The following is a 13834-nucleotide window of genomic DNA, read 5'->3' as shown; positions in this document are numbered from 1 at the left end:
CACGCAGGCGAAGCCGCGGGCACAGCTAGTACATAGTATAAAACAAAGTCGCTTCCTGCTGTCTGTCTGTCCCTATGTATGCTTAGATCTTTAAAACTACGCAACGGATTTTGATGCGGTTTTTTAAATAGATAGAATGATTCAAGAGGAAGGTTTATATGTATAATACATCAGCATTGCACCCGTGCGACGCCGGGGCGGGTCGCTAGTTATTATTTATACGCTTAAGACGGCATTGTGACTTCATTTATTTCTTGCACAACATGAAATTAGTAAAATTAATCTTAGGGGACATTTCAATATTAAAGTTCCATGGGTAACATATTTTTTTTTTTAATAGCCTGTACTGTCCCACTGCTGGGCAAAGGCCTCTCCCTTTGATTTCCATGACTCCCGTTGTTGAGCTGTTTCCGGCCAGTTATTAGTGAAGGTGTCTAAGTCGTCCCGCCATCTCCGCCTGGGCCTGCTACGTCCGCGCTTCTTTTGTGGCATCCACTTGGTGGCTATACTAGCCCACCTATCCGGATGCATGCGGCAGACGTGACCTGCCCAGTCCCACTTCAGCCTAGCGGTCTTCTCCCCTACTGACGTACGCTATGCCTGTTCTGGAGCGCAGTGTAGTGTTTCGCATGCGATCCATCCTTGTGACACCTAGAATGCTGCGCTCCATTGCTCGCTATTATCAGAGCAAATTACTCGTCCCTTGTTCCGTATAATGCATAAGCTATAATATTCCAGTTCAAGCCATTTTAGTTAGCCAATAACTTATTTATCATGAAGTTCAGGGATATTATTTAAAAGCGGGTTCGGGAATGGGGAATTAAACAACATTAATGCACACTCACCACTCCTGCAATGGGTAGGCGTCGATGGCGGAGTCGGCCGCGTGCGTGAACACGTAGTAGGCGGCGTTCTCCGACACGCCACCCTCGCGGATGCCCTTGAACCTGTGCACACATCACACGACCTACCGTTAGGTATGACGAGGCTCTAACATATTTTGATTTCTGACTCCAGAGTCAGAAATCAAAAACCAAAATAAACCCCCGAGGGTATAAAGGCTTGAGCCCTAGATAAGTCATTTTAGTGCTTTCAACCTTAAATATAAACATTAGGAGAAGAACCTTCAGAACTCTGACATTTGAAAGTGCAACATTGCTGATAGTTTCATGTGCTTATTGTATAACGGACTTTTTTCCTGTTTTTCCTCCCACTTTCAGTATCCATGGTTGATCTTCAGGCTTGTATTTTCGTGAGATGATCCCAAACTTCTTACGACGAGCTTCTTCGCGAACGTCTCGCCCATACTCGGAGCCCGCGCCGAATCTGCAAATAAACATTTCAGCTAATAATTGTTGCTTGTCACTGATACATTTGTACATATATTATGTGGATGGTGGGTGTAAATAGTCTATTAACCACAAATGTTGATGTTCATTATTATACACATGTTACGCATGTATAAATTGACAGTGTGGAGCAGTTAGCTCCCAATAGGAATTACATTATAATTTCAGAACTTGGCTGGCTGGCTTGGTATTTATAAATGGTGCTATGCATTTTTCATATCACTATATGATGTCACTCTAAAAGTCTAAATGTTGTATTGACTTGTAGAAGAGCCCTTGAGGCCTACTAGCAGAATAATTTTTAATATTTTGAATTATAGAGAACACATACATGGAACATGTAAAAAACAGAGTGGATTTGTATTGCTCTTGGATAAAATAGACAATGTTTATTTGCAGCAAAATATTATTAGTTGTTGTGTTAAAATGGTACGTATACAAAAAAAGGGTAACAAGAATGTCAAATCGTGAAGCCACAAAGTTCAACCTGAGACTAGAGAAGATAATTCACAATAAAACTCGACCTTACTTGGGCATATCTTCATCTAATCCTTTGAATTCCTTGATGTTGTTCTCCCTCTCCATCTTCACTTGAGTCCATTTTCCAAAGTCTACATTTAGTGTGGCATTAAAACGCATTACATGATGTTTCTTTTTCACATTCTTTGGGACTCTAATTTTAAACTCTTGCACAGATGGTGATGCCTGCTGAAAATTAATACTTCCTCTCATTCTGTCTCATTGTGTTGCAGTAAAACCCAGCAATGTTTCTTCTAATTTTACAATTAAACATCCACATCATACAACATTTAACTTGGTTTTATTCAATACACCATAGCCAAGAGTGGCCCATATTATTCATAGCTGAGGTAGTTGACGCTATGGGAATTTGCCACACAAAGGGATAGACTAATACACAAGTACACAAGCTTGTGTGAAAAAATACTAACAGATTCACTGCCTAATATAAAATGTACTTTGCAGTTAAAGCAAATTATACAATACAAGAACTATTTCTTGTTGTTGCCTGACACAACAATTCACAATTTTATTGACAAAGAAAACAATTCAGAGTAAGTATACAATGTTTGAACATGCATGATGCAGTATAGACTACAAACACTACAAAACTAGCTTTTTCACAGTCACAACTTGGGGTTAAATTAATCTATCAAAATAAGTACGTATGTCAAGCGGCGCAATCACAGGTGATTCAAAAAAATATTCGTGGCACGTATTTTATACCCACACAATGAGGTAGGTAAAAGTAACTTTCGGATTAAATACAATTATTACTTCTCGTATACTAATTACACTCTTACCGAAGTTCCTGGTGTAGTCATTTTGCAGCAAAATTATTTTATATCATCAAAATAATATAATCTGTCAACTCTGTCAAGTGTCTAGTCATAGGAAAGGAATTTTTGACGCGCCGATTACTGTTAGTACGATAAATAAATAAATTCACAAAGCTGACCGACCAATGTAACAGGGTGCTTTTGTGATCTTAGTATATTTTATTTGAATAAGAAATAGTTCAAGTGTTGAGAAGGAATATGAAATACAACATGACGCGACGCGGTACCAACGGGCAACGAGGCCGAGGCACACCACACTGCAAGTGCAAAGAGCAAAAAATCAAAAATGACAGTGACACTGACGTCACTGACAGCATTCAGCAATGACATCACAGGGCAGTCCTTCTCAGGGCAATATTAAAACTGCCCTTTTCAGAGCAACTTCATGTTTCTCTGCTTAACCGCGGAGTATGTCAATCGCACTGTTCTTATTATTATTAGAACAGTGTCACTGTTTCCAAGCCTCAGCACACGGTGTCAATCGATGTATATATACAATATATAGAACGTAGTGATTATATGCTCTTTGGTATATATATGTATATCTTCATTTATGTAGTGTGTTCCCACACGTTTTAATCCCAGAATAATGACTAAAGCATAGAAGTCGGGCAAAAATGCTTCGCAAATATGTATACCCGTACTTTACTTCCTTACGAATTAGATAATGTGCCGAAAAGAGATGCATATATGCTTGTTATTTCTTATTTACGTTCATAAGTTTGATAATTTGCTAGGGATGTAACTGTGTCGACTTTTTATATCGATAAATTATGCATAAGTTTATGTGCCGTGTAAAAGAATAATCACGAAATTGGCAAATTGATAATAGTCTGGCTAATGAAAGTTGAACCTGAAAAAACGCGGCAATTTCAAGAAATCTGTAGCAGGCGGCTCGTTGAAATGAAATGAAATGCGTGGAATACAAGGATTGCATAACATTTATACTTTTTATAATTTTCATATTCTAAAAATCATTAAAAAGTATAAAAATTATGCAATCCTTGGAATCAAAGAGCCGCCTGATATGAGGATTAATGCATGTACCTAATATAGCTTTTATCTCATTTGCAGTCTACCACTCAGAACCGTCTAAGTATACCTCTCGTTTTTTTATCATTAGAAAGAAGGCGAGCGATCTTAAAGTGTCGTTTTATCGAAAAACACTTTGAAAATAAGTCACAACAAATATAATATACGATCATTTACATACTTTTGCTTTCATAAGTAAAATATTGCTATATTTATAAAAAACTTGTCAATAAAAAGACACGTGGAAATGGTTTACCGTTTTTTCTAATGCTAAAAGACTAAGTATAGTTTCTAGTCATGTACAGTCAGCTGCAGAGAAAAGGCACCCCCCCTGCATACAAAGTTCTGTAAATTAGTATGGACGTGGGGTACCTTTTCTCTGCAGCTGACTGTACCAAATAGGTAATGAAAAAAAAAAACGTTCGTGTAATATATTTTTTTTATTTAATAATAGGGAATATTACGCGAAACTCGGCGTAGGTGGCGCCACTATCACAATCTGAGGGTCTATCGCGAAACAAGAAAATCGAACTTTCGTTATCTAACATCTCTGTCACTCTTGCGTATTCGAGCGATAAAGAGGCAGCAAGATAACGAAATTTCGGATTCGAGTTTTCCGGTAGGTCCCCTGAAAACTTGTCAAAAACCTGTTAAAGGTACAGTATGAATAAGTTACTCTACGGTGCACTAAAAAAGCTAGTGCTGCACTCTGGTGGCAGAACATGATGAAATAAAAAGTTGAGTTTTGTGACCAACAATATTAATAAAAGGAACATTCATCAATGATCATTAATGTCTTTTTTATTAGGGTTCCGTACCCAAAGGGTAAAAACGGGACCATAATACTAATACTTCGCTGTCCGTCTGTCTGTCACTAGGCTGTATCTCATGAACCGTGATAGTTAGACAGTTGAAATTTTCACAGATGATGTATGTCTGTTGCTGCTATAACAACAAATACTAAAAAGTACGGTCCCCTTGGTGCACGCGTCCGACCCGCACTTGACCGGTTTTTAGTATTAAACTTTAGTCTGGCAAACACAATCTGTCAGTAAGTAAGAACAAAGAAAACTATAGGTACAGTCGAAGGCAAAAATATCGATCCAGACAAATGGCTTAAAAATATGTGAACACGATTTTATTGTCTGAGCGTACACATATTTTTGAGACTGGGAATGTATATATATTTATGCCCTGTACCGTACTCATCAATTAAAATGAGACAGTCCTGGGCCAAACTATAAGAAAAATGTAAATGTCGATAGGTTATTGATCTGAGGTCGATACATCACTATGCCAAAAATATAACCTTTCATACTTAGCAGAAAAGTTCGAAAATATATGCAAAAATCTATATAGACTTGATGCAAGTAATAATTACATAAACAACATATCGATTTCTATGTTCAGGGTCAGGTCCTATAAATTAATTTCTTCAAAATTGAACAAAACTCACCGATTAAAGGTTATCGGTTCGTGCGTATTTTCTTTTCTTCCTGTATGCGATTTACAGCCCTCGATCACACAAGACATTATCACAAAGGGAACTTCAAACCATTACAAATAAAAACTCAGCACGTTTTCCAACAATCTTTCAGGAATAGCAACAATATAATTAAAATAAACCAAGATGACCGCTGAAATTCCCGAAATATTTCAACTAAAATAATACGACTATGTCAAGTTGTTACAGTTGACACAGAGGCGTATTTAAAAATTTGGCGCCCCGGGCCATTGGGTCCCTGCCCCCCCCCCCTCCCCCCCCCCCCGCCCCATTACCCATGAAGTAAACACAAAAGCATATTTTTTTCTCAGTGCCTTTCTACAGAGCTTGGAATCGAACCTATAGCCAATTGTGAGCAAGGCCGACGGCCGAGCTCTGCAAAAGGGTGGAGGCCCGGAGCGTCCGATTGCGATGTGCTGTGAGGCTGAAGGCCGAACTGCAGAAGAACAGAGCTTAAAGCAGTGGTCATGTCTAAGGGAGGCTGAAGGCTACGAATATGAATCTGCGGGCCCAAGAGACTTAAAGGTCGAGCTTCAGTGGATCTGAGCTGGGACAAAAGCCTATGGCCAAGTAGACGAGCTCTGCATAGTGCTGCCACAGAATAACTAAATACTGCAAAGTCCCGGATCGTTCAATTGCGGCGCTCTTCCGTGCAAAGCCAAAGGTCTAGGTGGGTTAAATCAATGTTGGGATTGGAACAATGACCAAGTTAAAGTGACACGTGATACCAAAGGCCGAGCTCCGCATAAAGCGCTTCTATGCAAGGCCGAAGACCGAGTTGAAAGGAGGGGAGATGTGATGTGAGAGCATGTGATCTTGGCTCTCCTGCTACTCGACCTTTGGCGTTCGCTCAAATTATAGCGAACGCGAAACGAAGGCGCGACTTGCTGGAAATGCTTCGGGTCTTCTGGAAGGCGCAACTTTAAGCTTTTCAGGGCTCACAACCTGACCTTTTAGTCCGCCATTATTTTTATGACCGAAGCGTATGCGAAGGTCTCCGTTTTAACTCGGGCATTTTGCTTATCTTAACCGATTCTCGTGAAATTTTGTGACCAGATTCTATTTAATGATTTTTTGGTCGATCCAGTTGTAGGAAATTTTTCGAAATACGGAAATTGGCATAAAGGACTTAGGGTCTCCCCAGATATATGGACGCGCATTGGGCAAAAGCCGATAGGAAAAAGCTTTATGTCTGAGACGCCGGCCGATGTGAGCCGAGCCGAATGATGACTTTTTCTCTTTTATTGTGCAGACGTAAAGCTTTTTTCTATCGGATTTTGCCGATTCCGCGTCGATATATGTGGGGGAACACTTAAGCGCCAAAAGCGTCTACATAGCACTTAAGACCATTGTGAGTTCACTGTGACAATGACTCAACGAATTAAGTATTTTTCACTTATACATTTTCTAAGCTTAACGCGAGGTCTACAGCTTACAGAGCCACTGCTCTGCAGTATCTCGGCCTTACGTGGAGCGCTCCCATTTGGCATCCTTAGGGTCATAGTCTCAATACCCTGCCAGCGGTCCGTTTGAAACACTAACCCCATGTCGTGTCGTGTCCGAACTTAATTTTATTCAATACCTAGTAGTTACTATAAGTTCTATAATTTAATATGATTTTTGCGTTTATTGATCAATGTTTGCTGAGCACTGCAATGTTCACTAAATGAACACAGCGTTTCATGGAAAATTTAGTACCCACTAAAAAAACGTGCTTTGTTTCTTGTGCAAGGCTCCGACCGCCCCGTTCGCCACCTCCCTAAGGCCGCCTCTGAATTCTATACTCCATATTTATAGTGTACGGTTTCCGGTTGACGTCGGCGTCAGCTTCTGGACGCTGTGCGCCACAGAGGCACGGACACCGTACACGATGTAGCGGCTGCTGACGCAATGGCCGGCACCTAGACGTCGTTCACGACGTTTATTTATGCCGACGTCGAGCATGCAGCGTTAAAAAGCATTAACGGGAGCCGGCGGCCTTAAGGCGATGTGAAGAGCGACGACACGGGGCGACATTATGAGAGCTCGACGACAATCCGACGTGGGTAAAGAAGGTAGTAGAAGGCAAAGGGGCGAAAACGCGCTGTAAAAATTGTAATGTGACCACTGGCAGTAGACAACGAATAATTACTTACTTTAAATCAAATTATGTCTAGTAGGTAACAGTAAGTAAACCTACAAAAAAAATTTTTCATTTCAAATTTTTCCCATTTTTCACCACCCAAAACTGAAAGCCAGCGGCGGCCTGCGCCGCCCCCCGCAGCCTGCCGCCCCGGGCCATTGCCCCCTTGGCCCTAGGGTAAATACGCCCCTGAGTTGACACCTACCTGTGAAATAACGAACATATATTTTATTTGGCTGGATTATATTATTGAACCACATAGGACCATTTGACATTTCCCTCAGTTCATCTTATGACAATACTGAAAAAAACGAAAGAACTTGCGGATTGTTATCTCACTCACTCATAGACAAAAAGTAATAGCGTGTTGTGAATACGATATTTTTTACCAAGCTTTTATTTTTGCCCGGCTTCTTTGCTTTAGTCATTATTCTGAGGTTTTAATGCCACACTGAATGTAGACTTTGCAAAATGGACTCAAGTCAAGATGGATAGGGAGAACAACATCAAGGAATTCAAAGGATTAGATGAAGATATGCCCAAGTAAGGTCGAGTTTTATTGTGAATTATCTCCTCTAGTCTCAGGTTGAACTTTGTGGCTTCACGATTTGACATTCTTGTTACCCTTTTTTTGTATACGTACCATTTTAACACAACAACTAATAATATTTTGCTGCAAATAAACATTGTCTATTTTATCCAAGAGCAATACAAATCCACTCTGTTTTTTACATGTTCCATGTATGTGTTCTCTATAATTCAAAATATTAAAAATTATTCTGCTAGTAGGCCTCAAGGGCTCTTCTACAAGTCAATACAACATTTAGACTTTTAGAGTGACATCATATAGTGATATGAAAAATGCATAGCACTATTTATAAATACCAAGCCAGCCAGTCAAGTTCTGAAATTATAATGTAATTCCTATTGGGAGCTAACTGCTCCCAGGGACCGGCCCGCTATCCCTTATCGGGGTTTTATAAGGGTATTGCATAAGGCTTAACTCACCATACCTTTTGCCAGACGAAACCCTTTGTTTTGCTTTTAAAAACCCTTATATAAAGCTACCACATTTGAGTAATCGGTAGCCCAAATACCCTTACAAAATCATCCGCTCACCAACACCTTGCATATTGCTTATAAGGGTTAGCCTTATAAAGGGCTTCCCTTTTAGCATATAAGCGTGCTAATTTAAGTCGTCTACCTTGTTCATAAAGCACACATTACTTCGAATCCGAGCGATCGTCGGCGGCGACGGCGGCGTTCTTTGACTAGGCACGTATTTTCTTTCCTTTTCATACACTACCGTAGATATATACTAATCCTGTCTCTTTCACGCAAAGGGAAACCTTTATAAAAAGCGCTTAAAGATAAGGGTAACCCTTATTAAGAGCTAGCCTTATTTTTGGTTAGCTAAGGTAAGGGTTAGTCAAAGGTAAGGGTATGAATGGGCTTGCAGTGCAAAAGGGAAAGTCTTTCAATGTGTTAGCCGTGTTTAAGTGTCGCCCATTGAAAGGGTTTTATCGCGGAAAGGGTTGTCCGGTCCCTGACTGCTCCACACTGTCAATTTGTACATGCGTAACATACCAACGAAGCTGAGGCCAGGGACCGGCCCGCTTTCCCTTATCGGGGTTTTATAAGGGTATTGCATAAGGCTTAACTCACCATACCCTTTGCCAGACGAAACCCTTTGTTTTGCTTTTAAAAACCCTTATATAAAGCTACCACAATTGAGTAATCGGTAGCCCAAATACCCTTACAAAACCCTTACCACCCGCTCACCAACACCTTGCATATTGCTTATAAGGGTTAGCCTTATAAAGGGCTTTCCTTTTAGCATATAAGCGTGCTAATTTAAGTCGTCTACCTTGTTCATAAAGCACACATTACTTCGAATCCGAGCGATCGTCGGCGGCGACGGCGGCGTTCTTTGACTAGGCACGTATTTTCTTTCCTTTTCATGCACTACCGTAGATATATACTAATCCTGTCTCTTTCACGCAAAGGGAAACCTTTATAAAAAGCGCTTAAAGATAAGGGTAACCCTTATTAAGAGCTAGCCTTATTTTTGGTTAGCTTTTCGGTAATGGTTAGTCAAAGGTAAGGGTATGAATGGGCTTGCAATTCAAAAGGGAAAGTCTTTCTATGTGTTAGCCGTATATAAGTGTCGCCCATTGAAAGGGTTTTATCGCGGAAAGGGTTGTCCGGTCGCTGGCAAAAAATCAAAAATGACAGTGACACTGACGTCACTGACAGCATTCAGCAATGACATCACAGACCAACCAAGCTTATAGGACAACTCGCGTCACCACCCGTCTGGGTGTATTGGTCTTATATATATATATATAAAGTGCGCTCCACACTCATGCGCGAAACGAAGCCGCGAACGTAAAGGCGTAACACACCATCGCACCGCACCGCGACCTTGTAGCAGTTCTAGGAATAGGTAGTACTGGCGTGGGCTTCCACACTATCTCACCGAACCGTCAAAACGGTGCGATCCTACCTTACAGACTGCCGCACACGTGCACCAGTGCTGCCAAGTGTCCCATATTTCCATGAAAAAAAAAATGAAAAACGGAAACATGGGACACTTGGCAACACTGGCGCACGTGTGCGGCAGTCTGTAAGGTAGATCGCACCGTTTTGACGGTTCGGTGCCTTTGAAAGTTCGGTGCCAGTACTACCTATTCCTAGAACTGCTCCAAGGTCGCGGTGCGGTGCGATTGTGTGGTGTGGCGTCGATTTCGCAGATTGTTCACGCTTTCGCCACAGATTATATAAGCCTTTGCGCCTTATTCCCCGTTTTTTGTCGGTTTTTTGGCCCGTGTCAAAGGAGACGCGAAGCGCGAACTTTCAAGACTCCACATTACACACTATTTTGGCTCATCTGTGGCGAGATAAATATTAATTATATTATATTAAGCGGCCATATTTTACGGTTTTACAACAAAACAAAATGGAAAAATAGCTGCAGCACGTATGATGCCGTAGAAATCGTAGAATCCGTGGATAAATGACACTTAAACTCGATCAGCTGATGCTTTTCCGCCTTTCCGCTATCTTGTCGCAAACCAAACTGCGAAATTGCCGTGATACAAGGGCCTGACACTCTTTGATAGAGAAAGATAGTCTTATTGCGATTCCTATTAGACGAAAGAGAAAATAGTGCCATGCTTTGTCCTTATCTCCGACCGGGTGGCATCATAGGTAGGAGGCGATGGCGAAATACCGAAATTTATAAGAGTGAAAGAGAAAAAATCCTATGCTGCCCAAATTTTATATGAATATTCTTTCTCTTACCCCCGGTCGCTCGGCTCGATCTTTGCTTAAAATAATAATGTTTTGAAAGCTAATATATGTATGTAATTTCCTCGGCAGCCATAGTTGAATAGACTACAACCCGGTCACAATATCTGTGCACCTGACCTCGTGACGTCATATCGGCGGTCTGGGTACGGTGTGAAAAAAAGTTTTTTCGAGAAATGTGGAGGTGTAGCGGCAACGAAGATGCTAACCGTACTGTCGCACCGGGGAGTGCGCGGAGAGGTGACAGGGAAGCGGGAGAGGCGCCACATTCCAGCGAGGTGCACAGATATTGTGACCGGGTTGTAGACGCCGACGCTCGGGAGACTAGTGTGGGGCGGCTCTAATTCATTCTGCTAAGAGGGACAGAAAAACAACATATACCTTTCTCCGTCTCTCTCAGCAGAAAGCAAAGTGTCCTAAAATGATTGTTGCAGTCCGGTAGTGTGCTACGGATTTAAGAAGGAACACCTAACTTAATGTTTGTCGACTTGATTTGACACTTTAATAACCTATTTTTTTTGTGAATTATTTTGCAACAATAAAATTAGGCTCTGCTTAATTTTGACACTGCTGTAATTAATATTTAATAGCTAAAAGAATGGGTAAAAAGAAAAATAAGAATAAGATTAGTGGTGCTGTTAAAACAGCAGCTAAAACAGAGAAAAAAATGGCTAACAAACTTAAAAAAGAACTTGCGAGCTTGGGAGAGGTTAGTTCATGCGCCATTCAGCTTACAACCATGCAAAGATATTATCGATACCAAAAAAGAATATATTCGTCGATATTCAACGTACTAAATCGTTAAGTCTATTTGTACCTTGTGCTTTTAGGAAGACATAGCTCAAGTTGTTGCCCAGATTGAACAAGAGGAAGCAAAGCGATCAGCTGCTAAAGAAAAGAACTTGCACGGGCCTCCTTCGCCCAGAGCCTACGCTAGTGTGACTCCACACCCCATCAACAATGAGCTTATTATTTTTGGGGGAGAATATCATGATGGTCAAAAGGTAAAAAAATTGCACTCTATTAGAATACTAGCGGCATATGCAGAGGCACAGAATAACTAATAGTACTACCATACAGAAAGTTCACTTCTTCACAAAACTCAGATTTAGGTATAATATTATACCTATACTTGCTGCCTGCAAGCAAAATTGAAACATAACCGCGCACAAACCGTGAATCTTCTCTGCGAGTGTCAGCACAGGGTTGTCACTTGACAAGTTTTTGTACCTATACCACAGATTATATAATAGTTCTTACGAACAGATACTTATCTCAAAGAAAACGCAAATACCTACCGTTTTAATACCTATACAAAAATACAATGGAGTGACCTTCAACGTGCACAACGCTAGGGTTGCCGATGCTTCTTTCAAATACTTAGGTGTCTTAGGTAGATATCTAGCTATAAATGTGTCGTAAAAAACATTACCTACATTTTTAAAACAATTTTATAGTACTTACGTAGCTTGTAACTATCGTAAAAATAATAACAGTAGGTATATTGAGAATGTCTACTTACTTTTCCTCATCCGCCGAAAGAGGAAAAAACTATATTTTTTATTTGTTTTGTTGTTTCTGCATCCTTCCACTCGTGACGAACACATTTCTTTGGCATAGCGCGCGTGACGTGCGTGCGTGAGCGCGTGTGGCAACCAACTGGCTAGCTTGAGTCCTGCCGGCGAAAAGCGAGTTGTAGGTATAAATCCGAGATCGCGCGGAGAGTTCCATAGGCCTGCCTATACCTACTGATTTATTATTTTTATGATGAATGTGCAATTTTCAACCAAAAGGGTACTCATTGTCGCTTGTCAGTAAGGTGCTATTTCCATATAGCTTCAATTAGAAATCAACCTTATCAACAAGTGACAATGTGGTACCTTTTAGTTGAAAACGTCACAAGTGTAGGAATTACAAACGTTGATTCTGTAAACATAATGTAATGGTTTAAAGTTATCGTCCGAAATATCGTATATAATCGTCCGAAATTTAAAAAAAATGTTATTTTAACTTCCTTGTTGTTCCGTTTATTCAGACATCCGTAGACAGAACAATATCTGTTATACGGATTAGATCGAGATTTAGGTTTCGAAGCCATTGTGTATTTCCAATTTTGCGCGAGCGCCACTTGACACGACTATCGTGCGAGCCGAGCGGCAGCCCACTGCCAAAACTGCCCACTGCGCGCCGGCCAAATGTACCTAAACTGCGTAGTGACACCCCCCTGGCAGAGGGCATATATATAGTGTTAAATTAAACATGTTTAATATATCCATATTACAATTATAAATGCGAATGTATGTCTGTCTGTTACCTCTTCATGCTTAAACCGCTGAACCAATTTAGATAAAATTTGGTATAGAGATGAGATGGGTTTTTAAGGGGGTGGAAGTTTATATGGGGAATCAATAAAACGCAGATTCGATAAAAATAGGCTCACCAAATTACTGACTGTTTGTTACTTCTTCACACATAGACTGCTTAACTTTAAGAGGGATTTTGGTATGGAGATAGCTTGAGGCCTGGGAAAGGACATAGGGTAGTTTTTATCAATCATTATCATCATTCCATGCAGATAAATTTTGCGGGCAGAAGCTATTATGTTATGTGTATGTATTAGTTTAGTGCGAGTATGTATCAAAGGGCCTCCTGCCAACTTGAAAAATTGGAAATAATTATCTGCCTCTCTATCACTCTTGCATATTAGAGGGATTTTCCAATTTTTCCATATTGACAGTAGGCCCTCTGGTTTATGCATATTAGATTAGACTTTTTAATAGGGATATAAATTAGTAATTTAATTTGTTCATTTCATAAAATTTATGGTGTCCGACCGAATATTTGGTTTCGGTTTTTCTATTCTATTCTATTCTATTCGGCTAGTTTCGGCCATAAAATCATGTCTCGGCACTCGGCCGGGCCGAAACTTTTAACATGGTACTTCATACTATGAAACTAAACTATGTGACAAGCAGGCGCGGTTTCTTCTAAGGCCAGGATTACACTCGTAAGTTTTACTTACGTAAGTAGGGACACAGCTGTACTACAGAATGAGATATGAATATCGTTATCTCATCCTAGCAAATAGCTTTGTCCCTACTTACGTAAGTAAAACTTACGAGTGTAATCCTAGCCTTAGGAGTGCTTGTGCAGTGCACTC

At 40.5% G+C, this 13834-nt stretch overlaps 2 protein-coding genes across 4 annotated transcripts in view; one reads left to right on the top strand and one right to left on the bottom strand.

Annotated features, from left to right (window-relative positions):
• Window positions 1–2958, bottom strand: part of LOC134754304 (general transcription factor IIF subunit 1) — a 44792-nt gene extending 41834 nt beyond the window's left edge. Inside the window, exons 1-4 of one of the 2 annotated variants that reach the window (XM_063690545.1) lie at window positions 2672–2958; window positions 1879–2054; window positions 1192–1326; window positions 846–947 (exon numbers count right to left, since the gene is read on the bottom strand). In XM_063690545.1, the coding sequence (XP_063546615.1) occupies window positions 846–947; window positions 1192–1326; window positions 1879–2054; window positions 2672–2692 (434 nt within the window). In that variant the 5' untranslated portion in view covers window positions 2693–2958. Of the gene's footprint in view, window positions 1–845; window positions 948–1191; window positions 1327–1878; window positions 2058–2671 lie in introns of both variants that reach the window. The other variant, XM_063690544.1, reaches the window with a different exon arrangement.
• An 8253-nt stretch (window positions 2959–11211) lies between these two features.
• Window positions 11212–13834, top strand: part of LOC134754311 (kelch domain-containing protein 4) — a 38098-nt gene continuing 35475 nt past the window's right edge. Inside the window, exons 1-2 of one of the 2 annotated variants that reach the window (XM_063690557.1) lie at window positions 11212–11383; window positions 11505–11678. In XM_063690557.1, coding sequence (XP_063546627.1) covers window positions 11273–11383; window positions 11505–11678 — 285 coding nt within the window. In that variant the 5' untranslated portion in view covers window positions 11212–11272. Of the gene's footprint in view, window positions 11384–11504; window positions 11679–13834 lie in introns of those variants that run through there. The other variant, XM_063690558.1, reaches the window with a different exon arrangement.

The sequence above is a fragment of the Cydia strobilella genome, chromosome Z (assembly GCF_947568885.1).
Source record: "Cydia strobilella chromosome Z, ilCydStro3.1, whole genome shotgun sequence".
NCBI lineage: Eukaryota > Metazoa > Arthropoda > Insecta > Lepidoptera > Tortricidae > Cydia > Cydia strobilella.
The sequence above is the reverse complement of the archived record's forward strand: the minus strand, read 5'-3'. Positions and strand labels throughout refer to the sequence as shown.